The sequence below is a fragment of the Accipiter gentilis genome, chromosome 2 (assembly GCF_929443795.1).
Source record: "Accipiter gentilis chromosome 2, bAccGen1.1, whole genome shotgun sequence".
Classification (NCBI taxonomy): Eukaryota; Metazoa; Chordata; class Aves; order Accipitriformes; family Accipitridae; genus Astur; species Astur gentilis.
Window position 1 is genome coordinate 27,025,260 of NC_064881.1, and position 27,564 is coordinate 27,052,823.

General features: G+C 39.6%; 2 protein-coding genes across 4 annotated transcripts in view; one reads left to right on the forward strand and one right to left on the reverse strand.

The window, feature by feature from the left end:
* The first annotated feature begins 1,190 nt into the window (after nucleotides 1–1,190).
* OSGIN2 (oxidative stress induced growth inhibitor family member 2) lies at nucleotides 1,191–24,099 on the forward strand. 2 transcript variants are annotated; one of them, XM_049819212.1, is made up of 6 exons: nucleotides 1,191–1,314; nucleotides 4,477–4,631; nucleotides 9,352–9,488; nucleotides 11,494–11,685; nucleotides 12,334–12,425; nucleotides 14,436–24,099. In XM_049819212.1, exons 1-6 carry the CDS (start codon nucleotides 1,271–1,273, stop codon nucleotides 15,481–15,483), a joined length of 1,668 nt encoding a protein of 555 aa, XP_049675169.1. In that variant the 5' UTR covers nucleotides 1,191–1,270; the 3' UTR covers nucleotides 15,484–24,099. The 2 variants fall into 2 exon arrangements, with proteins under 2 accessions (XP_049675169.1, XP_049675176.1); XM_049819219.1 differs by lacking the exon at nucleotides 1,191–1,314 and adding an exon at nucleotides 1,854–1,961.
* Nucleotides 24,100–26,123: 2,024 nt separating this feature from the next.
* NBN (nibrin) overlaps nucleotides 26,124–27,564 on the reverse strand; it is a 28,088-nt gene continuing 26,647 nt past the window's right edge. For both annotated transcript variants that reach the window (XM_049819154.1, XM_049819165.1), the window contains one exon: nucleotides 26,124–26,318. In XM_049819154.1, coding sequence (XP_049675111.1) covers nucleotides 26,288–26,318 — 31 coding nt within the window. In that variant the 3' untranslated portion in view covers nucleotides 26,124–26,287. The remainder of the gene's footprint in view (nucleotides 26,319–27,564) is intronic.

Sequence of the window (27,564 nt, forward strand, 5' to 3'; positions counted from 1 at the left end):
AGAAGGGTCGGAGGGATCTTACCCATGTCCGTAAGTACCCGATGGGAGGGAACGAAGATGACAGAGCCAGGCTCCTCTCAGTGGTTCCCTGGGACAGGACGAGAGGCAACGGGCACAAACTGAAATAGAGGAGAATTCCACTTGAACGTAAGGAAACATGTTTTTGTTGTGAGAGCGGTCAAACGCCTGAGCAGTCTGCTCAGGGAGGTCGTGAAGTCTCATCCTTGGAGATATTCAAACCCAGGTGGCCGTGTTCCTGGACCGCCTGCTCCAGGTGGCCTTGCCTGAGCAGGGGGTTGGGCCAGATGACTTCCAGAGGTCCTGCCAACCTCAGCCACTCTGTGACGAGGGAAAGACTAGGTAAGAAATGATTTCTCCCCAATAAGCACAGCTGCAAAGCGTTCACGGTAAGACACAATTTAAATCAGGTAACAGAACTCCCCTGAAGTCGTGTTCCCAAAGAGGTGGCTGTTAAGTCAAGCGGTGCCTCGAAACTTTTTAATCTGGCTCGACTCGTGTCCGTTTCCTCATGCGCGTTTCACGTGTGAAACCTGACGGGGCACAGCAGGAAACTCCGGGCCGGGTGACCACCGCCATTGCCCCTGCCACCGCAGCCGGCTGTAATTCACCTCAGTACCCGGAGACCCCCCCCCCCCCCCCCCCTTCCTCCCTCCCCCCCCGCGCCGCCGGCCGAGGCGAGGCCGCAGGTGTGCCCCTGCCGGCGGCGGGACGGCGGCGCGGCCTGCGCGGGCAAGGACCCGCGGCAGAGGGGCGGCCCTCGCCTTTCCCGGGGGTGGCTCTGCGTGCCTCTGGGGGGCCGCGGCGGCCCGAGCCCGAGGAGTGTCTCCCCGCCGCTGCGCCGCCTTCCCGCTCATCCTTCCTCCGCGCCGGTGCGAGGAGGCGGCTGCCCTCCCCTCCCCGCCGTGCCCGGGGGGAGGCGGCGCGGCCCGCATCCTCCTGCGGGCAGCGGGCGCGGCGCAGCCGCCCGCCTCGGCGCACGGGGCCGTGGCGGGGCCGTGAGGAGGAAGCGGCGCCCTGCCCTCCCCTCCCCTCCTCCCTCCCCTCCCCGCCGGTGCTGGCGGCGGCTCCTCCTCCCGCGTGTGACCCGCTGCCGCATGTGAGCGGGGAGGAGGGACGGCGCGGCGCGGGCCCCAGTGTGGCGGCGGCGGCGGCAGGAGGAGGACGAGGAGGAGCGGGAGCCGCGGCGCGGCGTCCCCCCGCAGCCTCACCGCTGGGCCCCGCCGGCGCCCCGAGTCCGCCGGCGCTCCCCATGCCCGTGTGGTGCTGCCGCTGCTCCTTGGCGGGTCACTTCAGGTGAGTCGGCGGGGAAGAGCGGCCGCTGGGTCGGGGGGCGGCTGCCTACCGCCCCCTCCCCCGGCGCGGGCGCCGGGGGAGTGGGGTGAGGGGAGCGGGGCGGGGGCGGGGCCGGCGAGGACGGCGAGACCGGCGAGGACGGCGAGACCGGCGAGACCGGCGAGCGCGGCCGCCGCCGCCCCGGCGCTGCGGCCTCCGCGGGGCTGCTGGCTGGCGGCGGGCGGCCGCGGCGCTCCCCGGCGGCGCTCCCCGGCCCCGCACGCCCACCCCCGGACCCCCCGGCCCGCTCCGCTCGGCTCCGCTCCTCTCGGCCGGGCCGGCGGGCAGAGGCGCTCGGCGGGCGAAGCGCGGGGCCGGCGGTGGCGCGCGGGAAGGCGCGGTGTGACCTTGGGCGACGCCGAAGCGCAGCCTGGGCTGATGCTGGGGTCCGCTTCGGGCTCCGTAGCGCGGCGCCCGCCGGGGATCCCGGTCCTGATGGGCATCGCTCTTCCCGGCTACTTAAAAGAAAGAAAGAAACAAACAAACAAAAACCAAACAAAACCCAAAACGGCCGTCTGAGAGTGTTACGTTTGCTTCCCAAAGCGTCGACTGGAGACCAAATTTAAATTCCTTTTATATAACGAGTTTTCTGTTCACCGCCCACTGCAGTCAGTTCACTTAATTTTTCTTTTTTTTTTTTTTTTTTGCTAAAAGTACGTAGGGAATTCTAGGATCTTTCAAGACTGCTACCTGGAAAAAAGCATCTTTTATTAAAACAACTTGCAGCAAATTAAGGCAGTTATTACGAAAGAATTATTTTCTTATCCAAAGGGAGAAAAACGTTTATGTATGTGCTGTGTTTTTTTCTCTTAATGGGTTTTCACATGAGTTAAAAATAGGAGGAATTAACTGAAAACCACTAAAAAGCAAACAAAAAAAGAGATGAACATGTTTAGAATGTTTGACAGAACGCGATTCTCTAGACTATCTGGTATGACCAGCGTCATGTAAACTAATGATGAGCTTTGGAACTAGCTGATGAGCCACTTGCATCTCTTCAGGACTAGAGCCGTCGATGTTTGGACCAAATCCCCACTGCTGCAAAGCTATCCACCATGAGTCTTTATCAAGATAAAAACTTCTGGTACTTGGTGTCTTTCAGTATTGTTCAGAGGTTAGGAAGAAGGTGGCCCCTAACTTAAGATCTTACTGAGTTCTGGTATGATTTTCTTGCAAAGGAAGAACATGCTCCAGACAACAGTCCTTCATCTGCTTTGTCTGGACGATCGCTGAGAAACTGCGTGTTGTATGTGGATGTTCCTGTGCAAAATTAGATTCTGTGCTAAACCAGTTGGGTAGTTTGTGATACACTGTCTAAGCTGCACAGAAGCAACTTTTTTATTGTTAAAGATTCTTTGGTAGCCTACGGCACTGTGTATATATCCCATAAAAGAGGCTTTGAAATGTTTCTTTTGGTTTTTATCTTCCATCTAGCACAGCAAGTATATTAAAACCACAGTAAAACATGCATGCTCTCTTTCAGCCTGTCTTACACAAAGCATAGGGTAGTATTGCCTTAGTTAACTTTGAGCAAAGGCCGGAAAATAATATAGTCTACCTGTGTCTATCTAAAAGCAGAGGTGAAAAAAGCAGTGTGATAATTAGATATCCTCTCTCTGACTTCTGCTCGTCTTCATCTAACTCATGCTGGTTGTATGTTATGTGTCTCCAAGATCACGAAGAGCTAATGTGCAGCTGTAATCAGACAGTAAGCACTTAATTTGTTGTAGTGCAAGGAATGCTGGTATCAAGTACTTGCTTTCTGTAATAAATACAACCTTAGAATAGCTCCCCAGCCTTTTTAACATGGAAATAACTGTCGGAGAGATGTATTACATATATATATAGTGTGCTAGTGCTGTTATTACTGTATAGCTCTGTCTCGAGTTTACTTCAGACTTCCCCATTGAGTAGAGGCTTTTGAAATACGTAGCAGAACCTTCGGTGTTGTGGGAGTTGAGATGGCACATAGCGTACCTGGCTTCTTGAAGGCTGTGGGAATTGGATCAGTGTCTTACGCTTCTGGTCCTGTGTAGAAAATAATCCCTGAAATCCTAGTATAGCTTTAAGATACGCAGGTTCTTAGGAAATAAGAGTACTTTTATTTATTACGTTAATAATTAAACTGTGTTTGTAAAGAGAAAAGTGTTTAGATTGGTTGACTGGGGTATTTTGAATTAAAAAGTTGTTAAGTTTTATTTTGAAGACTTAATAAAATAACTGCCAATAACAGACTATGTTTAATTTCCCCTGCCTTGCTGGCTAAAGTGATAGTGTGCACTTCTTCAATGGCCTGGAAAGGCTTCAGAAAGGGGTCCTAAATAATTAAACAGGAAGCAATATAAAACAAGTCTTCGTAGTCTAGGAGCACATTTAGATGGTGAAGAGTTACGAGGAGAACATGAGTAGATGTTGCAGAGAAAGAGCTGAGAAATCTAGGAAGGTAACTAGGGGTGAGAGCAGTCTGCCGTGCAGTAGCTTGAGCTGACTGCATGGCAATTCCTTTTATAAAAAGTTTTCTTTTAACAGTGGTATAATGGGCTGTGTCTAGGGCTTACAGGGATCACACTTTTCTCCATCTTCAACGCCACTGCCAGCTTTAACCAGCCTTGCTTCTACCCGAACAGAAATTTGTTGAGGCGCAGTCCTGTGTGCTGCTTAGCAGGTAGGAAGGGATGCGAACGGCTGCTGTTGTGCATTAGCTGCTCCTTCAGCCTTTGGCTGGCCTTAATGTTGTTAATTGGCTAGGCAGTGTGTATCTCTCCTCTTTTGATAAGGATAATGAGGATGAGTTCTGCTGTGTGTGGGATCAAAATAATGCTTGTTGGTTATACTTTGGCTTCGTGTAAACTGAAATTAGAAATCTGCAGCTCTGCAGAGCCATCTGTGCCTTTTTGTTGTCCTTCTGTAGACTTTCTAGGAGAAAGTGGACTTTTATAAATCTTATGTTAGACAAGCTGTGCTGAAGAGTAAAATTTTGTAGATTGGATGAAGCATATCTGTTTTGTTCTCAGTTTTGCCAATTCTGTAGCTTTTAAAGTAAACTCAATTTTTTAAAAGACTGTTCTGACAACAGTTCAACTGTTTGATTTTAGTTTTCTCCCATCTGTCCTTCTTAATTAGAAGTTACAGCGGCCCTGAAACCGAAGGACAGCTTTTGAATTCCTTTGTCCAGTATTTTGGTGACAGCCTTGGGAGGAAGATTAAAAGAATGCCTTTAATTGAAGAAACTGTTCTGCCTGGAGACTCACTCCTTACTCTGCCTGTAGTAATAATAGGTGAGTTTTTTCCCTTTTAAGATTCTCTGTCACTGCCATTGCCTTTATAGACCTTGCTGCATGAAGTCATTTATCGTTAAATAACTAATGCTTAGCATCCTTACAGTGAAGATGTTTATCAGAGTAACACAGTTGTTATGATTAACAACAGTACCATAAAATTATGGTAAGGGACTTGCTATTGGAGTATATTTTAATTCAGATTGTGCTTTGACGAAATGAGCCACATTATTTGGCAGCAGATAAGTGAGTCTTAACGGAAGAACTGTTTTGATTCTAGTCTTGATCACATAGGGTTTGATTAATGTGATAGGTCTACGTCAGGTTGCATGGAGGTTGTTGATGGTGCACCAGTATAAGTTTGTGGGGTCAGATGGAACAGTGAAAAGCGTCATGTAAAATGTCTGCTGTATGTTGGTTAGATGCTAACTTCTCTTATTAATTGCCTTTTTCTTTGTTGCATCCATCACTAACATCTGAATATTGTCCCATCTTTCCCGAATTGAATCCAAGTCAGTTCAACCAGTTTAAAACAATAAACAATTAAATGGTTAAATACTTGTGCTTGCTGAAAGACAGGATAGCAGAGGGAGCAGGCTCCTTAGGTACAGAGCTTAATTGGGAGTGCCAGGATGATTTGTATTGGGCCAAGGTTTTTCAGTAACAGCTGCTCACCAGCTCCTTACTGCCATGACTTGATGAAGGGATAAAGAAAAGATCTGGAGTAAAGGAGGTTTTCAATAATCTAGTCCAAAGCTGTTGGGACTACAGCAAACCAACAGCTTTAACTGTACCTGCAAACAAGCAGAGATTCCAGAGAATGATGTTTCAAGGTAATGTGCTCGCAGTAAATCTCCACAACTTTGAAAGACTGGTGTTTGTACAGTGCCTGTTCTCAAAGCTCTCTTCATGATAGCTTAAAATAGTGCTCATGTAATAGACTTACGTGGATGTGACAGACGTGAATCGCTTGCTGAGTTCTGCATCATAGTTGAAGAGCAACAGTTTCTTGGCGTTTTGTCAACCTTAGTATAGGTTTGCCATATGGTTAATGACTCAGTTTTCAATGTTTAGTTTTGCAAATATGCATTATGCAAATACCTGTGTTCAATACTTATTTTGTCCAGAGCGCCTTTCTATGTGCTGACACCAAACACAGCTGCCTTGACTATTTCTCCATGAAAAACAAATACATTGCCCAAATGCTTTTTCACAGACACCTTTGAGACACTTCACAAGCTGATCTTCTCCATTGGCAGCCTATTATCAGTAATTAATTGGCTGTCTGAAGAGCTTTAAAAGGGATCTAAAATGATTTAATAATGTAGTAGAAGAATACAAAAAGCTGTCATCCCCCCCATAAACACACACTGTCTACTGGTTTAATCTTCTCTGTGTGATTCCTGTACAGCTGGAGTTAAACATACTTTTAGCTTCCTAGTGCTGCCATCTTCTCATTGCACTGTTTTATTAATCAGAAAGAAAAAGATGGCACATGTATAAGCAGTTAACTTAATGATGGAGCAATAACTTATATTCCCCTTTTTTTAACTTCACCATCCCCTTTTTCCTGGTATGATGCCCAATTTAAGATTTGATTCTAAGCTTGTGCTGCATGTTGTACTGCAGTTCTGCATAGAGTACTAAGCTACTGTGGTAATATTAAGTAACTTCTGTGCTGTACCTGTCTTCAAGAAATTCGGAAGAAATGGCTACATTTCGTTTGAATGAGTTGGGACTGAAGAATTTCACGCTGGAGCTTTTAAGTCTAGAGCATGTTCTGTGCTAAACACTTTCACCTTCTGCACTAGTTTTGATCATTACTGTGTAAACACTGTTTTAAATTTTCATCCAAATAACGTGTCTGTTACGATGTTTGAAGTCAATTATTTGCTTTAAATTTAGACACATAATGTAGAAATGATCGTACTGTAGTTTACTGTTGATTAGGAGAAGCTTCTGCTGGTATTCAAACAAAATATTAACTGCTCCTTAAATGAACAGGGCCATGGGGTTTTGGGGTGTGTTGATTGTATATCTAAAGTTTGTATAATAGTAGTATCTCTCAGTTGCGATCTGAGCTGTTATTGGAGGTATTGTGTGTAAATAAAGAGCAAACTCCTCTGGTATAAATTTCTCATTTAAAAAAGTTTTTGTTTGTTTGTTTTTTTTTCCCCAAGGATTTTCTGAGAAAATCATAGCAAGTCTAATTGCAGACCTTGCAGCTGAATCTTCATCTTGTGTGTTCTTGAGAGCATATCTACAAGGGAATCTCTATCCCTTGGACTCAGTCTGCTCAAAGAATAGGAGCTGGGTTTGGATCAGCTTTCTGGATGGTCCCAGGGAAGTGGCTAGGGAGCTCAGTGACAGTAATTCACCTTAACATAATCCCATCCTCAGTAATTTCCTTGGCCCTTGCCAGTCTTTGTTTTGCAACTTTTGTTATCCATTTGGTTCTTTTTAGTCTTGCACAGTAGGAGTAATCTTTAGCATGGTGTCCTTGGATATGGCACGTATTTTCCTCTTTCCATTGTGGATTAGCTTCCCTTACAACCTACTAGGAAAAAAACCTAGCTGTGCACTTGTAAAAAAAACAAATGTCTTTATTGTGCATAAGATGTAATTCTAAAACCAGGTAAGAATTTACTCAGTCGTGGGAATGCTCATGAACTATTGGTATGATTAGAATATTTTCACAACTTCATATGATACTGTTATGGATGGTTTCAGCGTATTGCTGAGGTTCTTTCTTGCATCCATCTTATGTGGCAAGTGGGTGACAGGAGGGGGGCTTGAATGTGTTTTAAGCTTTAAATTCCTGGACTGAAGCATACCCAGCTATCTCATGCTGATCTAGTTGTGGGAGGGTAGAACAGTGTGAGAGTAAGGAAGAGTGTTTTCACTGTCTGAAAGATTCTTTATGGTCCTTTTTGTAAATGGCAAAATAGGAATCAAAGTGGTTTGGGAAATAATATAGGAAGGATCACCAATATTTAAACCTTTTATTACAGACTTTTGATTTAACTGTCTTGAAGATCCCAGTGATGGAAATCCATGGCTTTCCTAGACGGTCTTTTTCCAGTGCTTTGTGGTCCTTACAGTACACACGCACTCTAATGCCTTTATTTTTGCCTCCATATTAGGGTGTAAAAACTAAATTGTTTGGTAGGAGCCATTGTGCAGTCTCACATACTTATTTGGGTTCTAGGCCTTCAGAGAAAACATGCTTATTGAAGATTTCTTATAACTTAGCAGTCTCAGCCTTTGAAGAACTCATCTGTAGTGAGCCTAAATGATTTTCTCATAGCCCATGGCTGTGACCGGTCTACGCACACAGTGTTGTACTAAAGTATGGGATATACTGCCACTGGGGACCAGAGTAATGAGTGTAGCCTGGTGGACCAGGAACGAACAGGGTCTCAGCAAACTGATGGGGGATTTAGGGACTGGGAAATCAGAAAAGGGAGAAGAGACAGGCTCTGGAGAAATGGGATTCTTAACAGGTGATGGAAATAGTGTCTGCAAAGGTGATGGGGAACAGGAAACGGGTAAACTCTTGAGAAGGAGAGTTGAAAAGGTAGGAAGTAAGAGCTAACATCCTAACAAGTGCTATATAAAAACCTGAATAAATTAGTAACTTTAGCTCGGGATTTGAATAGCGTCTGGTAAATACCATGTGTGCCACTCTAGATGAAAACAAAGACAAAATACTGAATACTGCCTCATTAGGAGAACACTGTGCTTTTCATTCAGTTAATGAGGAAGAGGAGCTGTAGGAATAACAGTACATAGTCACATGTTTAAATTCTGTATCATACCACATACTTTTCTGACTTTAGCCTTCCCTAGCTTTCGATATCTGACTTTACAACATCAACATTACTTCTTTATTTGCCTGTTATAAATATGGTCCCCTACTTTGTTTAATACTAGTCAAATAAATAGAAATAATTACCATATGGTAATGTTTTGGTCCCATCAATTTCACATCTTTGATTTTTGAAAATAATTTAGTCTATTAAAATTGCAATAATGCACATATATGAATTATAAAATGCTACAGAAAGGATATAGAAAGATGTTTGAATTGATATTGTTGCTGAACGATGAATGTGGTCTTATATGAGTCTCTTGTACTTCACCACTTATCTACTGTATCTGTCTTCACTCAGCTTCACTTTTACATTGCTATTCTGCTGTGTCTGTAACTTCTCATCTGACTTGCAGTCTTCAGCTTTCTGCTTGCCTCTTTCTTCCTTTCATTTTATGGGCAGACCTGAAGAGCATATGCTCTAGATAGTCTTTCTGTTCTGTGTTTTACAGTACCCAGTGTAAATGGGAACGCAAAGTTGTAAGATGGCAATAATGTTCGGGTATCACTTTGATTGACAGGCAGACCAGATCTTACCCATTGGGCCATTTTCACACAAGAAGAGTGAATTTGACATACTAAATTATGAAACTCCTTTATATCCATTTTGTTTCATGGTATAAACAGTCATACATATGTTCCTTGTTATCTGAAAAAGATTTTGCTCAGTTTATTTGGAAGAAGTTCCTATGGTAGGCTTTATTTTACTGTGAAGTTTATAAGGTGCTTTGAATCGGGACAGTATGGCATTATACTACTTCAGTATGATTTTGTTGCTGCTTATTTAGTGACTTACAAACTTTAGGTTATTGACATTTTTACTGAAGCAGTAACTTCTTTCTTTAATAGGAAATGGACCTTCGGGAATCTGTCTTTCGTATCTGCTCTCTGGATACAGGCCATATTTATCTCCTGAAGCTATACACCCAAACCCTGTTCTACATACAAAATTAGAAGAAGCTCGACATCTTTCCATTGTTGATCAAGTAAGCTTTGTTTGCCATCTTGTCTAGCTCTTTTCCTACTGCAAGCTGGATTATGAAACAGTAGGCTTTCTTTAATGATCCTGTTTAAATGGTTTTGCAACTTATATAAGTAGTGCCACAGACAAGAAAAGGCTTAATATTCTCACCCCACAAAGAATTAGACCCCAGTAAAGCTCAGTAACTGTGTGGCCTCAAACAACTAGTTTTATCTCTTGGGCTCTCTTTTTTCTATTTGTAAAATAAAGAAAAGTATATACCTTCTTCAGTGGCTCGTTACAAATTATATGTAGGGCACTTCAGATGAAAAGCAATGCATTTTAAGAACTGCTTATCCAAAAAAATTCTGTAGATTGCATTGTGAAGAACCAGCCTACTTACCTAATCTCATTTCTAAGGCATTAATAAATTATTTTGTTATTCTGTTAATTTAAATAGAATCAGCTCGTGACCATTAGATCCAATCCTGGGGCATGTGGTGGTTTTTGTGGTTCTTGAGGGCTCTTTGTTTGTGGTGTTTTTGGTTTTACAATCTGCCCTTTGTTGTGTTCTTACTACTTGCCTAAAGTGTCTAAAGCACCACTTGGTCAGTGAGTAGTTGATGCAGGAATTCCAGCTTTCATGTCCTAGGATGTTTGTGTGCTATCATCAAAGAACACATGCTGCTAACATACTTCAAGTTAAAATCTTACTAAATAGTACAATTCTCATTAAGGCTTCATTTTTAGTAACATTAGGGACATACATCCTCTGTAAACACAACCTGTTTTTCTTTCCTGAACAGTATTCGTTCTTCAGTGTTTGTGTTGCACTCACAATTGCTCTTGTGCTGTATCTGTTACCCTCTTATACATACAATTTTTCTGATTTAATTAGTTAAATGTTCTCCATTATTTTTCTCCACACTTGTCCATTTGTTTGCCATGTTATCATTGATTTCTACTCTACTCACTATACTCCCAAGGGATTATTTGCAATGCTATCACTAACTGTATTGCCTGGGTGACTAATTTATTTGAAATACAAACATGCATATGTGTTTGTAGTGGGGAGGCAGGGTCGTTTAGCTTTGGGTTTTATTTTGGGGTTTGGGTTTTTTTGTTTGTTTTTGTGCTGTGCTGTTTGCATGTCATATTTATCTTAGGTCTCAAGGTTTATGTTTTTGGGAGGAGAGTAAGTTGCCCAAGCTTTTGGCTACAGATGTTTGTTTCATGTATTTCATCCTGGCCTGACCTGCTGATATTTTCCCAATTTAGGAAGCTGAACTGTCCTGTCTTTGTTAGCAAAAATTGGCCTTACAGCCAATTCTTTCTTCAAATCTTTATTATCTCTTCAAATATTTGCTATTACATCATGAAGTTTTTAGAACACAGCTGATTAATAGCTGCTGAAATGTGAACATTTTACAAAGTTCTAGAAATTGTTCTCAACTAACTGCTTTGTAAAATAAGCCTAGATTTAATGAATTTTAAAAAATAATACTTACAATACCTCCATTATTTCAAAATATAATAAAGTTAGTGTCAGAACTACCTAAGAGCTGTCAAAGGGGCTTTTTCTACTTGATCTTTAAAACTTAAAATGTTTTTAGATTCCAAGTTTGCTTTATCAAAATGGGGGTCCTAGAAATACTAGCAATTCTTTGTTAAAAGCAGTCCCCTAGCTATAAATGTAAATGTTACTAAGTTGCTCTGATCTCTGAATGTTTGTCCCTATATTTATTTTTCTGCAATGAATTTGAAATACTGACCTGCCTCGGTATTACTGTGTTATTAACGTGTAATTTTTAAATGAGTGAAATGTATTATTCAGAGCTATAGAAGAACTGAATCATGGCAGTTATTTCTGAAAAGTGTTTTGACTGAATCTCTACATTAAACTTAATCTCTACTTAAAATGCAGCTTGAACTAATTGTGGTTTCTGTTGAAATTCAACTTCATGGTATGTCAGAATACTATGATGAACAGTAAAAGTTGCATGAATGTACCACTTTTTTTCCTACTTTAGGATCTGGAGTACCTCTCAGAAGGCCTTGAAGGACGCTCTTCAAACCCAGTTGCAGTGCTTTTTGATACATTGCTTCATCCTGATGCTGACTTTGGGTATGACTACCCGCCAGTTTTGCACTGGAAGCTAGAACAACATAATTATATTCCCCATATAGTGCTTGGTAAAGGACCACCTGGTGGGGCTTGGCATGTGAGTAAAAATTTCATACCACTTCTAGGGTAACTTGATAATTTTGTGGTTTGGGGGTTTTTCTTACTGCCTGAGGCTGTTTTAGATAGTAATGGCAATTGCAGTTTCAATTGCTCAATTACCAAAGCCCAGATATGTTGTGGAGATGAGAAAGGAAGGAAAAAGTTGTCCTTCATCTGGGGATTTGTGAGCATGACTGTTATCTTATGTGGTTTTTTATTGATTTTAATTTAATGAATTATAATGAAGAGTATTTTCTATGACTTTTTTCTCTTGTCTGCCTTGTTTCCGGGTGCTTTTATACAAAATCTTAAACCTTAATGTGTTCACGTGCTGTTGGTTTCACTTTTTTTTCTTCTTGTTTTGTATTTTAAATAACTTTCAGTTATTATTTATTTAGTTCCCCTTTCACTTGTTCACTTGTTCACTCTTCACCTCTGCTTTATTAGATCATGTAGTTGCTCATTAAAATAGTGTCTAACTGTAACACAAAAATAGTTCATCAACACTTCGTGTAATGTCCTGGTATTACGTTATGTTCTGGTATTTTATTGCTCTAAATAAGTACAAGGACAACTTCGTTGTGTTTTACATAAATGTATCTGTTTGAAATGTATCTGGTCATGCATCTTGGGTTTTTCTCCATAGTCCATGGAAGGCTCTATGCTAACAATCAGTTTTGGAGACTGGATGGAATTGCCTGGCCTCACCTTTAAGGATTGGGCAGCTAGCAAACGCAGGTAAAGATACTGCATAATGTATTTGGGAAACCTAGTTGCTATAAGAATCCAGATAACATTAGTTTGTGAACTGGAAAACATTCAAACATCATTGTTCACAGGAGGGCTTCTTTTTTTGTTTGTGAAATTGCCTGATGGCACTGGAAATTATTCTGCTGTGTGTACTCTGATGGAAAAAAATGAACAGTGGTTGGCCAGAGTAATTGCTTTGAGGGCACTGAAAGCATACATACTAGCAGTGCTGTGTTTTAGCAATGTTTCACAAAGAAGCACTGTTACTGTAAGCAGTTTCAGTCAGAGTTGAGGGAAGATTGAGGGAGGAATTTAAAATCTACAGAAGTATTGGAAGTTCCTCTTTCAACATGGATGCAGCTTAAATTGCTGTGCATACTAGATTTCTTGTAATTCAGGAAGTTGTATATTTCAGTATTTGCTTTTACAGGCAAAGCTGCAGCATCTGAAATGTTGCTACCTATGAACTTTAATTTTAAGAGCATAATTCAGTATTTCCCAATGTTATTTTCTAGTATTAAGTTTCTTGGAAAAAATTCAGAGACAAAAAAATTACTGTCTTGTACAAGCTCACTGTTTTTATTTCAGTTATACAATTAGTTCACAAAGGTCTGTGTCAGCAGATGAACCTAGGAACACTCTACATAAGCTTTTTCTAAAATTTTAATTTTCCTGACTTTCTTCTAGCAAAATCAAAGGAAGTTGTTCTTGTACCACGTATGGCAAAAGAAGTAGAATTACTTGGGCATATGTCTTTAAGGGCAGACTTATTTCAGGACAACACTTATAGTGAAGAAACCGTACCTTTGTTCTTTAATCGCTTTCTTAGATAACCACAGTAATCTTGCCTCCTTATTAACTGGAATCCCATAAGCTGCTTATTATCTGAAGCTAACTTGTTTATATTACAGTTTTCAACAATACTAAAACCAGAAATGCTGACCTGTTATACTCCAATTAAACATACTTAAAAGTATTGATGATAATGAAAACTTCTATTCATGTAAAATAGTTTCCTAAGTTTCATTCTAACAGGTGTCACACTGTCGCATTATCCCCTTCAATAAATATCTCATCAGGCTTTTCATAGTAACCTGAACATTTAAAGGTACATGTGGTATTATCTTGTTAATCTATAAGCATGAGTAGCCAGATTTCTTGTAAATATGCTTTCAAGCGTAATTCAGTGGCAATCCTAATGTTCACTACTGTTTCTTTTGCCTTCTTCCTAGAGCTTACTTCTAAAGAAGCAGCAAAATTCATGCACCTGTTCAAAATAATTACATTTTCAGCTTATTTTTTACAAATGAGAATGCAATAAACATGGCAAAAGCATAAATGTAATACCAGGATTGCAGTGCAAAAATGTTTTTTATTGGACACTTGGACATCACTATCCTGTTTATGTAGTTGCATTACAGTTCTGTCATACTTGTTTTGTTCATTCCTGTGATATGGAACTACTTAGTTTGGTACTTACTGAACTTATCTTTACCCAAGGGAGAGGTCTTTTGCAAGGTGTAATGAAGAATACTTGACTCAAGTAATGTATTGAACCTAGAGTTTCAAAATTAGCACTTAACAATTACTACGATACTTAATTACTTACATCCTAAGTAAGTGTATTCTCACTGAGTACAAGGTTAGCCAGTATTGTATTGCTGACAGTTGTGATGCTAAACTGGCTTTGTAAAACACTTCCATACAGACCTACCGTCATGCTGTAGAGTTCTGTTATCCTTAGCTTGTTAATCACCATAGCACTTTACATTGTAAAGATTTGTAACTATTAAAAAAAAAGTTGGCTTGTTTGGTATATCGGGAATCAAGAGAACAAATAAAACAAATTGAATGCGTTTAAAGATATGGAACTCGGTGTCAGTTACACTGAGCAGATTCAATCCTCTTAAATTTGACTGTCATGTGGTATGTCATGTATGATATTCAAATTACCGATAAAGTCTAAATATTAACTGGAACCATTAAATTTTGTTTCAGAAATATAAAGAGTGATCGAGTAATACCAGAGGAAATAGCTTGTTATTATAAACACTATGTTAAAGTCATGGGCCTCCAAAAGAATTTCAGAGACAACGTTTACATAACATCAGTATCCAGGCTTTACCGAGGAAAGGATGATGAAGACAGAAATCAACTAAATGAAAATCTTTCAACACGGCATTTGGAAATGGAAGATGGACAGAAATCACTGATTAAGAGAAACTGGGAAGTCAGGGGTTATCAGCGAGCAACAGATGGTTCTCATGTGCCCTTCTGCCTCTTTGCTGAGAATGTGGCTCTTGCCACAGGAACCTTTGATTCTCCTGGCCGACTACAAGTTGAAGGAGAAGACTTTCCTTTCGTGCTTCATTCCATGTCTGACTTCGGAGCTGCTATCAGCAAAGGAAAGTTACGTGGGAAGACAGACCCTGTGTTAATTGTGGGTGCTGGACTTACAGCAGCTGATGCAGTACTGTGTGCCTACAACAACAACATCCCAGTAATCCATGTGTTTCGTAGAAGAGTTACTGATACAAGTCTAATTTTCCAACAGTTACCTAAAAAGCTTTACCCTGAATACCATAAGGTCTATCATATGATGTGTACTCAGTCCCATACTGTGGACTCTAATCTACATTCTGCTTACACTAGTTTCCCTGAACACAATGTACTTTCCTTCAAGCCTGAAATGAAATGTGTTCTTCAGAGTGCCTCTGGACTGAAGAAAATTTTGAAGTTTTCTGTAGCCTTAGTTCTGATAGGTTCTCACCCAAATCTTTTCTTTCTAAAGGACCAAGGGCATGGCATAGGGCATCACTCTAATCAGCCCATCACATGCAAGGGGAATCCTATAGAGATTGATCCATACACTTACGAATGCACTAAAGAAGCCAACCTCTTTGCTTTAGGTCCTCTGGTGGGAGACAACTTTGTAAGGTTTTTAAAAGGAGGTGCACTGGGCATTGCACGATGCTTGGCAATAAGACAAAAGAAGAAACATGAATTGATTGAAAGTGGGGATGGAGGAGGTGATGGCGTACCATAAATGAGATATTAGAAACCTTCACATACAGAATTACAGACCTAGTCTAACAGAATACTCACTGACAGCGAAAGTTGATAGCAGTCACATTTCTGTTGTATACAAGTAACCTGCGCTTGTATTGCTTGGTAAAGGTTGCTGATACTACAATACTTCACCTTTTCAAAATACAAAAAAATTGATCTGCTATTACAGCTGATCTCTACTCAACTGGAATTACTTCCAGATAAACAGAAAATGAGACTAACTTACATTGACCTGCCTGTCATCTCTTGCTCAGCTAAAAGAGCAGACTTCTCTGGGAAAAGCAATGCCTACCAGAGTGGCTTTACATTTTAGTGTCAAATGTGACAAAATATTCTTACCATGAAATTAAAAATAACTTCTAAAAGCAGAAATCACTTTACTTAGTATGAAGTGATTCTTGGTCCCAAAGCAAATTTGGAGCCTTCTGCTTGAAACAAGGATTTTATTTATTTGCCATAGTAATACAAATACTTGGAATGAGCACTTAATAAAATGGTTTTTACTATAACAACGATTTCTGTAAGGAAGGAGTATTCCTCAACAGTTATAAATTATCCTATTTGATAATTGGAATAAAAGAATAGGCGTTCACATTTAATCTTTAACGCATGTTTTGACACAATCCATTTATGTTTTTTCACACTCTGCCTAGAGTCGGGTGAGTGCAGAAAGACTAACATGAGATGTTCCCCTACAGTGATATGTACATTTCTGAGAATACTCATTAACGTAAACAATAAAGTACTGATGTAAGTGCTCTTATTACAGTGTCAATATAATGAATATCTAGTGTACTACTGAAAAATTAAGTACATGAGAAAACGTTTTTTTGCTTCCTAGCTCAGGAAGACTGAGTGGGATCACTTGACTGATGAAGGTGGGTGATAGATATTATCATCTCCCATTTGACCAAGTATTGGGTTATTTCTCTTTTTTTCTAGAGCAGCACGTAACACTAAAACTATTTTAGCCTGCAGTTTTTGAAATTTGAAAAAGGGTTATATCTCACAGCCAGCTAAAAAATAAACAAGCCAAACCCAAAACAAACATGCCGTAGTTTTATAAATCTTAAAGCTTGTTACGAAAGACAAAGACTTAACTTGTACCTACCTCTGAATTGAAGTTTCACCTTTCTGCTCCATAATGTAAGACCTAGATTTCATTTGCTGTGTTTTAGAGTAGTTTACCTAAACACACTCATGGGTTATTAACCATAGTGAGGTAAGCAACAGCTAGTTAGAAAACTTAAGTTATCTTCCAGAACTCTCAATAGACAAAAGTGCTTGGTTTTAACTGATTTATTACCAAACATTTTAATTCAGGTCCAATGTGATGGAATCAATGTTATTTAATTTTTTGTTTGGGGCTTTTTTGTGTTGAAGAAGGTCATGTTAGTTTAAGGTACTGTATTTGCATTTGCATGATTAAGATCTCCGTATTAGAACTTAGATAGATTTTAAAAAGGAAATTAGGCTTAGACTTTGTGAAACTGCTAGTGCTTGCTGGTTTCCCACCTGTCTAACTTTCCGAAATTGTAGATACCTATATGCAATAAATGCCTGTTTTCTGTGCCTACTGAATTACGGGGTTCTGTGGCTACTGCAGGCCTTTATGCATCTGAGTAAGTTACTCAGACTTTAGACATAAAAGTTGAAAAGGTAAAGCGTGTAAGGATTCAAATGACTGTATTTTCAATGGAATTCCAAAGTAATTTATGAAATGATGCTACTACTACTACTACTAAATTTTTGTTTAGAGCCAACTTAATAGCATAAACAAATGAAGCAACATTTATATTAACTTCTGCATTGCCTGCATGGTTGGATTTAACCATGCATTGTCAATACTAGTTAAGATTCTTTTTTATACTGATATTTGAGCTGGTTTTAATTATGCTAAATTCTAGTCTTATTTTCTTCATAATTGAATTGAGATTCTATAATTTGCTGCCTTTGGCAGAAACTGTGTATATATAAATCTATCCTAAACCTGTGATACCTAATAATTTTAACGGAGAATCAGTGTTATAAGTGCTAAATACTTGATTATAGAACTTTATTGCAGTTAATATATTGGAAATACATCTGTGCTGTGATTAAATTACTTCAGTTTTGTGTCAATATAAATGTCCGACTACAACATACCGTGGCATGTTACTGATTTTTCATTTGTCTTGTGAAACATTTAAAATGCCAACAAAACAAAGGAAGCAATTTACTTAAACAGTTATTTTGCAAAAAGGGGGAAAAGCTTCAAACAGCCAAATCTCTAGCCTCAGCTGCTGCAGCTACTTACAAGCTGTGTGTGTTGTAGTTGACAAATTTGTAGCAGAGATTTTTGTCCTGTTATTACACACGTATCTTTACTGCGGTATTACAGCACCTTGAGGTTCAACTGGTTTTGTTTTGGGTTTTTTTTTGTGTTTTGGTTTTCTTTTTAATCAATCTTGCCAGTATTTTTGAGATTAAAAAATCACGAGACCCCTTAGTTGTGTAGAGAAATATTCTTAGTGGTAATGTTTATTAAGCCAGTATAAAACCACTTTTTTTCAACCAAGTCTTTACTTAAAAAATCATCCTGTTTCTTCTAGGAACCGCTAGGTTTAAAGTTGTAGCTGGACTTCCTCACTTTTGAGTTTCTGGGGTTGAGAGAAATTTCTGTTTCTCTCCTCTTTGGTATTTTGAGAGAATAAGAGATGTAAAAATTCAAGCTTTGCCTTAGGGATAGTTTTACCTAAAGCATTGTATCATACTTACTGCATTTATTGTGGATTAGATGTTGGCACTGCATAGTTGTCTTTTGGGGAAATACTTTGTTTTTCAGATTTTTTAAAAAAAAAAAAAAAATTTGAATTTCCTGTATGTTATAATAGTTCCCAGAAGGGAGACTGTTTGCTTCTTTCAGTGAGAAAGATAAGCTTTTAAACATTACAGATTTAAAAAGGATGCTTACTACTTAAGCTTTATTACTAAAATACAGACAGGAAGAATGTAATTTTTAGCTAAAGGAATTTAATTTGGATTTACAGAATTTGTAAAGGTATATTAACGCATACTGTGTATTTTCTCATAGGCTAGTGGGAAAATGTCTCTTACATTTGGGTTTCATTCTTAATGCTGAATGTGTCTCCTAGCTAAATTATTGCAAAGATTATTTTAAGTAGTATCTAGCGTTGAACTGGGAGTAAGAATTGTCATAGTAGCTTTCCCTAACAATCTGACTCCTATGTGATTATTTAACAATAGGTGCTTGTTAATGAAGGTACCTGATGGGGCAGTAGGAAGCAGCACAGCCTTTCTTTTGGTTTCCAGTAGATGATTGATTTCTGCTTAAAACATTTCCCACAAAAGAGTAAGGCTAAGTTTTACCCTAGTGAGTAAACACAGAAATCCTTTCTGCAGGCAATCCAGAGAGTGGTGACAATAACATCGGATTCTTCTCTCTCTCTCTCTCTCTCTCGGGAAATTGCATTGCCTTGGGCTAGCAGCCTGGGCTTGCCAGTCAATGCATGGGAATAGTATAGCTACACATTGAGTAAGGGACACCAACGTGCGTCCCACAGCTGTAGGTCCCTAGTCCGCAGCATGTAGGGAATTGTTGGGGTATACTGTATTTTCCTTTTGGCCTGGTGAGTGTAGGCACCTTTTTTTTTTTTAAGGATTAATTTCATAGAGTGATAGTTGCATAATGAAAAATACTAATTTTGTAGAAGGAGGTGGCTGTAGTTTCTTTCTCTCACAGCTCAAGAACTGTGAAAAGAAGGCGAGAGCCAGAAAGCCAGAGTGCTTATTCAAAGCTGGAGGAAACAATAAATTAAGACTCAAACTTTGAGGCAGGCCTGACCTGCATATCCAATTGAAAGGAAGAAAAGGCCATTTTTAGGCCAACTACACGAGAGAGGAAGAAAGCGTGTAAAATTTGCAAACTTCTCATGAGTCCTCACTAATAACAAGCGATGACCAGTGAGGAACGATGGAAGGAAAGCAGCAAAGAATCTGAGCAATATGAACTGCAAACCTATGGGTGCTGAAGTGAATCCATGCAATGCTGATAGGCTGGTGGTCTCCCATCCTCCTGTGTCAGATCTGCACACTGCAACTTTAGAGCTCTGTCCTGGAGCTGTTAGTCTAACATGTTGCCATATATTTTTAATTGGTTATTAACTGAAGTTACACTGAAGTGCAACACATATCTATGAACTAGAAGCAACTAGGGCTGGATCAGTAACGTGGTGGCCAAGAGATGAGACTTGGTTCCTCTGGTACCATGTTTTCTACTTCTGAGAAAGCAAGCAGGTATTTTCCTGTAATAGTGGAATCTATGCTTAACAGTGCTATCTCCCAAACATTTCTAAACAGCAAGAGGTAGCAGACATATGCCTTAAAGGCAGCGGATTATTCGATTTCATCATCATCCATATAGTAATGACTTAATTTTGAAGAAGTTATGGAACAAAAAAATGCTAAAAGGTTTATACTGTTACATTTTAATTTAGATAATATTTTAGAACCTTACAATAACAATATTCTGTCATCATTCTGGATTATTTTTTAAGGTGAGAGCAGGAGGGGAGCACAGTAACTCAATTGGATGCAAAAGCTTTTTGGACATTTACTTTCCCCTTTTCCCCTTGCTCAACCTGAAAGAAAAGTCATGCTTTGTTTGAAATAATACCTCATTCTATTTAGCAGAAACAATGGAAACGAAAACATTTTTTCACAGAGAAAGGAAAAGCTTTGGTGACATAAGGGGCACAAATTTGAAGCAAGGATATTGAATTACAAACAGCTCTTTTTCTGAAAAAGACCGTATTTGGGGGAATATGGTACACTTAGGGTGTTTCAGTTTAGCTAATTTTTGAAGTTTGAATTACACAAGGAATTGTGAGGTCAAGGATGAATTTGGTGTAAGGAACAAGGATTATGGGGAAATAAAGCATTTATAGTATAATTTATTAATTATAGTGAAGCTAAGCACTAGTTTAAAGATGGCTTTGTCTTTGCAGACACTAGAACATTTCAGCTCAAGCAAATGCTGAACTTGATATCACATTACACCTGTCTGCATGCTAGGTGATTTTCTAACAACAAAAAATTTTCTACTTATAGGGTATATTAAGCCAACTTTTAAAACCTAGTACTCATCAAAACCAGGAAAAAAGCTATACTTCATATCTGTAGCTCTCCTATCCTTTTGAAATTACTTGTTCTGGAGACTAAGTTAATCTAATTTGCACTTTCCTCCTCCATCTCTTCATCCTGAGCTCACTGACAGTGTGTGTCAGCCTACACTGGATGTTTCAGTAAACTAAAATTCAGGTTCCTGTTCTGGACACCCTCTGTAGACTTACATACCAGCATAAAGAAAATGAACAACTAGGTTTGTTATGTATTCACAAAATATTATGGAATCCTGGCAGTTTTAGGTTCTCTTTTAACTAGGTTTATGAAGAAAAAATAGTTGTCCACCAATACAAAGCTAGAGACAAGGTCATCCATGAGATTTGATACAGTACCGGCGGATACTCTGAGGAGAAAGAAATGGTTCATTTTTCAACCGTTTGGATTCAAGGACCAGCTTCTATATGAACACAGTTATTGCTGTTCAAGAACTGATCCTGCTACCTTACATCTACCTGGCACAGTTTGGAAAGTCAGTACTGTGATCTTGCTCATTTCTCTGTTAGGCCTAGTATGCTGGTTGCAGAATTCCAGTTCTGAATGAGATAAAGGCTTATAGTCATCTACCTAGATGTTTGTTCATGCATGATCCAACCAGACTTGGAGATATATGTAAATGTCATTTCTATTGTCATGCCTCAGCTTTCTGCTTTTGCTGGAGTATGCCTGGGTCGTACCCTTTTTTTTTTAAATGAGCAATGTAAACATGTACAGAACATCTGCAGTCAGCTGAAATTTATTCTCCTTTGGAGCTGCAAGCAACTTGTGAGCAAAACCTCAGCTTTGCCTAGATGATAAACTACCTGAAGTTTGCATGCTAAGCTTGTTTTATCTTCATGTGTGAAAAATGATGATGGGCTGAAGGTTAAAGGAGTAATATTGAAACAGTTTGAAGTCATAGCCAATTATTCTGGTTTGGAGAAGTGGGGAACTCTTCAAGCCAATGGAAAAAAACTGGGGAGGAAGAGGCATTCAGAGAGCTGTAGTGTTCAGAAAGAGGGAAAAGGTGTTGGTTTGCATGGATCTGGTGCTGTAGCCAGTGCTTGAGAGAGATTCTGATAGTCAAAGCTGGGGCAGAAGACTAAAGCAAGCGGCAGGGAAAGTCGCTAGTGAGGGAGATCTGTCTACAATGTTTATAAATATGTCACTGGAAGGTGGTGATGGTGGTTATCAAAACACTGTAAGAGGAAGAGTGAGGAATAATGGTAAGGAAGACAGTTCAGGTTTTGCCACGTTTGGCTTAAGTTTTAAGGAGATACGAGAACACAATTAGAATTTGGAATCAAACACCAGCCGTGGCCAAATGTGACAAGCTAGATTCAAGAAATGGAACACAGCAAGAGAAGGGCTAGTTTTATGGGAAGGGAGAAAAGACAGGGTAAGAGTAAGGACTGAGAAATCACCTGTACAAAATGGACTGGCAATAGGAGAGCTGGGAGGGGGTTAGAGGTAGGTCTATAGCAGAGACTTCAGCTACTGTCTCAGTTGCGAACTGGTGTTTGCTGGTCAATGTGTGGAATAGAGCCTCCCAGATGCATCAGGACGAGGGGTAATGAAGGGGGCTTAGCACTCTGCAGGAAGTCGATGGGGAGGTCAGTGGTCAGAGGAAACTGAAGCTGACTGCAAACACACTTTCAGCATAAAGGAACTGGTGCAATGACACAGGAGAGGCCAGCCCTGCTGCACCAGCTCCCCCATTCTAGGAGAAGACAGAGAGTAAGGGTAGGAGAAAAACAGGTAGACTCACAGATGTGAATGGACAGAAATAGAAAACAAACTTCAACAGTGGGAACATTGTGGTAGTCTTGCCAAAAAAGGCAGCGGTTTCCCCAGCTGATGAAGGAAAGATGAGAAGTCAGCCGAAACTGGTACATGGTAAACTGAAAATTAAGCATGTTGTTCCTGCAGGGATACAGCACCCATCTGCTACTTCATTGGTGCATGGATTAATTCAATCTGCTTTAAACTGTGTTCAGCTAAACTGCTGAATGCAAGACTGTATTTTAAAAGCCTTGCTAATAAAAAGTATATTTAGTTTATGTATTGTGTGCATCTTCTTCCTGTAAGCACTGTGAACAAATACATGCTATAAAAAAACCCAACAATCCAAACAAACCCTCAGGCAAACTTTGTGTTACACGGAAAAATGCAAGAAACAAGATCTGAAGTTTCTATTTAGATGTATTTTTAGGTGAAGAGCATAATTTTGTCAAAAAGGTAGGTATGCTTGCAGACTGTGGTTTGAGGCAGATGAAGGAAACCTTAGATGTCACATCTGAGTTACTGAACTTTTTTTAACCTTCTGATGAATATCAATAGCACACAAGTTCTCTCAGAAAACTGGTGAACTGAATGTTGAAACCACAGGGCACAAGCCCCACAGAATGAAAATGGAGCATGCAGCAGAAGTTCTGCAAAACGCAAACTTAATGCCCTTGCTTGTGCTCACAGCTTTTGCTGTGATAAACTGCCTTTATCACAAGCCATGGAGTTTTCCTATTTCTACCCTTGATTCTCTAACCCCATCCTGCTCAGCAGGGGGGAGCACATGAGCAGCTGTGTGGGGCTTAGCTGCCTACTGGGGTTAGCCCACAACAGTATGTTTTAAAAAACAGACATCAGATCATTAATGTAATAGTTCCAGGGGTAAGGCAGTACTGATACAGTTTATTGGATATTCAGGTTCCCAAGACGTGGATCATGTAATCATGTCCTTTATCATCTACCTCAGAAACGTCACTAACAAAAGGCCCAAACCAGTAAGCCAACAAGCATGCTTCCTCTAATGTCTGGAGCTGAAAATCACGACAAAAGTATGCTAAAATGGAAGGGAAAGCTTCAGTATTATGAATAGGATTTATTACAGGAACTTGGAGTTAGAATTCAAGCCATGGGTAAGGGGTAGAGGTTTAGATGTCTAAGCTTCTTTATTAATGCAAGCATAACTTCATGTTGAAACAGCAAAAGACTCAGGTTCACTAATCTACAGACTTCTCATCAACCAGACAGCAGATGCAACTGAATTAGAAATCAAACTATCACCTATTGGACACCCTCAATTTGGACCCAAACCAGGAACACACTGGGTGTATCTTTAGCCAAGTGCTGATCCTGACTTTTTTTTTTTTCCTTGGCACCACTGTGGAAATCCCCACAATGCCCTTCCCTCTCAAGAGCAGAGCTGCCTGTGAAAGACTGCAAAGAAATCCGATGATGATGTTGGAAGTGTTGATACAGAGAAGACATCTCAAGATCTATACATCGATCTCCAAGTGTTTGTGGGTGCTCTCCCAGTCACAGGGTGGGTAAGTCCATAATTCCTAGGTCACTAAGTAACTAGAAGTATCAAAGCTGCTAAATTCAACAGTCTGGGGAACTGGATTTGAAGAGCCCCCTAAGTCATATAATATGAATAGAAGAGTGGTCTCAGATATGCCACCAGGGTTGCTTGAACCCTAGCAGACTGCAGTCTGAGCAGCAAAGGACTCAGCATTTACTTTCTCATAGAAGGCCCCTGTACATTGTATCTTTTGAGAATTTCTAAGGTGAAACGACAATTTCTATTTTTTACAACTGTAAATGCAACCTTTCTGAAGGGTCTTGTCCATTGATATTCTGCTACCCAAGCTCTTTGCTTGAATTTAGTAACAGCAATCAAAAAGGTCATCCTCAGCAGTCTACAAGAGCTACCCTGTTGGACCACTGGGTCTTCAACAGGAAAACCTGGAGATTCTCATTGTGACAGTAGAAAAACTCACCTGAGGGTGCAACAAACATCAGTCAGTACATCTCCTCCAGCAAGTATTTAAAACTGTTCTTCAGTGGTTGAAAACTATTTGGTAGACAAGATTTGATGTGCCCTGATGCAAGTTACAATACCAAAACACTCTCACAGCTATTGCTGAACTCGGAGGTATTGGTCTTGCACTTTGTGTATCACTCTGGACATCCCTGACCAAGGGATCAAGAGGATGCCACAGATCTCACAATGCTGTTCTTCAAATCTGATACAAAAGAGTGGCTTGAAACAGCTCAGTTCATCTTGCTTGCATGTTCTGAGCTCTTGCCAGAGGAAGTAGTTTTATTAAGGAGTACTTAAATTCAATTACATCAACCACATTACTTCCTCACACACCATCCTGCCTCTTGAAACAGCATGCAATGGAGCTACTGTCCATCTTCCTCTGTATGTGATGGCTTCGTACAGCTGAGCAGAAAGTCTGGAAGGCTTTTTTCACTGTAGTTCCATGGGAATCCCTCAAATCCAAATTCTCAGATCACTAAGATGAGCTCTCCTAACCCAAAAATGGGTAGCTATTTCATAGCTTTCACTGTTGATACAGATGATGGAATTATTTTGAAGGGCAGATTTTTACATAGTGATTGCAAAATTTAAAGGCATGAGAGAAAGAAGTGGGTCAAATAATTTAAAATCCCAAACTGGAATGCAGTAACTCTTTAAGACTTTCTCTGGCTTGGAAATAGCTTTTAACAAATGGAAATTCAAACTGATTTAAAGCTGCAAATGAAAATATGTTTAGGCAAGAGAAAAAAACCTGGGTTCCCCCTGCCCCACCATCCTTGAATCCCAGAAACTATCAAATTCAGTCTTCTCCCCCTCTAACTTGAATCTCATTACAAATAAAAACAGAGTATGAGACATCATTATATCAGAATTTACACTTCTGAGGAATGTACAAGGATAATTTCTCATTTAATACTATAGGAAAGTACACAGACTCTCATAATCTGATGGTTCTCATTGTGCAGCTTTTGGGCTTTCTGTATACATCTTTTGTTCTTAAACAGTGAAACACAGCTCTCTTCTGTTTGCAAAGGAAAGGAAATACACAGAAAAGGAAACTGCACTTGATTCTCTCTCTCTTCCCAAGAAACCAAAATTAAAATGCTTGTTGCTCCTGCAAAATTTTTTGGTATCTTTTTCTGAGTTTGTAAGAGTGTTTCTGGTCTAACTGTTGGCTGTTGAAACAAATTTTGAAGACATAATAGGGCAAAAATCACTGCATTTTAGAATTTAAACATTCATTTCAAATCTGCCATCACACAAAATTGGTGGCTGACTAAAAATAATTTGATGTCACCAACTTCAAAAACAGCAAGAAGCTTGACCATGTTGATATTGTTTACTCAGATACAAATTTAAAGTTTGCTCTAACTTGTTTATGAAGTCTTCAAAAACCTCCACCTCAAGACAAAATTAACAATATACAAAAATCTAAGTAACAAAGCCTTTCTGAAAAGAAAAAAGCCTGATGCTAGCTTCCTTTTTTTTTCCTAAAATAGTACTGATAAACAAAGACTAGAAATAAACAGCCTAAAATGAAATCTTAAGTATCTATGGTATTTTACTGATCATTACTCTGAAGCAAACTATGTTACAGTCTTGAAAATGTGCAATCTGTAAGCACCAAGCAGTGAAGGAAACTTTTCTTTAATAAAAGCAAGACTTAAAAACAAGTCTTACAGTAACAGACAGCTCAAATGTTCATATGTAGGTATATATTACACACTGTAACCAACAAACCTAAGGAACAGAAAGCAGTTTTTGCTAGAGAATCACTGTAAATTCAGGTCACATTTTATCTTCTCCTTTTCACATTAGGATCATACCTGCAACAAAAAAGAAAATTTGTCACAAATAATGAAAACTTTATGATATTCAAAGTTAATGTTATGTAAATAGCTTTATTATATATTCATAACAAGGGATTGGTCAGTGTTCAGTCCTTTCCGACTGCACTTCTATAAATAACTACAGTTGCTACAATTTGACTGAAGCCAGAACCTGTGCATGAACTAGGGATAACCTTTACTAAAATTTTCAGTGACTTCCTAGCTACTTAAAATCTTTAAATCTGATGCATGAACAAGTTTTTCCAAGCCTTTAATGTCACATCATTAAGGTCCTTACTAAAAAAACACCACAACAAAAGGGGAGGGAGGGGAAAGGGGTACTGTGTATTCACAGCAATGACAATATTTGGCCACAACTCATTCAGACAAAACCCTTCTGCTGCTTCCCATTCCCACATAAAGCAGTTCCTTGCCTTACATTCCCCTTTATACAGCTTCTGATTGATTTTTAGTAATTTAGATGTACTTTCTGGATATACTAAATAGTTACCTGATCTACTGCAATATGCTTATATTTTGTCTCTGCTTGACACTGCTATCCCTTGGCCTTCTCTTTCTCTCCATTCGTGTTTCATCTCCCAAAATCCTGTGTCACTTCTTTGAAATTCTGATGTGTTTGTTATACATGTATGAATAACTTATGGACACAACTGAATGATCAGGCAGTTTTACTCCCACTAATTCTGCTCTCGTTCATCAAGAATTTTTTGCTTAGACAGGAAAGTGTGACAACCTGTGAGCCAAGTTACATCACCAGGTAACTAGAAAGGTATTAGAAGTCACTGCTGTTGCTATACAAGTCAGATTTCTGGCAAAAATGAAATGTGTAACCTTTGAAAGAAATGCTCTATTATTAACTGTTAATTAACAGAGCAAGCTGTTAATGCAGCAAGACTTTCTGAATGCTCTTACATATGCTGATATGCAGTATCATGTTTCTTTGATAGTGATTTGGACAAAAACATCCTTCTTTACCATTTTTCTACCAAAATGCACAATTTTTAGTGTTTGTCAAACACATGGCAGGTGAGAAGTCAAACATTGGTTGCTTGTTCCTTCACATAAAAATTAAGAAAATAATGAAATCTTTGCTAAACAAAATGAGATCCTTATATAAAATCTCAAAGCATTTCTTTGAATTCATTGCTATAGCATTGTAACACATTAGTTCTAACATTTAAGTATGTCCTGGACACCAAATCCTATTTGGGGGTTGGGGAGA

Coding starts and splice junctions, on each gene's coding strand:
- OSGIN2 (XM_049819212.1), top strand. CDS start 1,271: ATGCCCGTGTGGTGCTGCCGCTGCTCCTTGGCGGGTCACTTCAG. Junction 9,489..11,493: donor ATCTTTCCATTGTTGATCAA/GTAAGCTTTGTT, acceptor TTCCTACTTTAG/GATCTGGAGTACCTCTCAGA. Junction 11,686..12,333: donor CACCTGGTGGGGCTTGGCAT/GTGAGTAAAAAT, acceptor TTTTCTCCATAG/TCCATGGAAGGCTCTATGCT.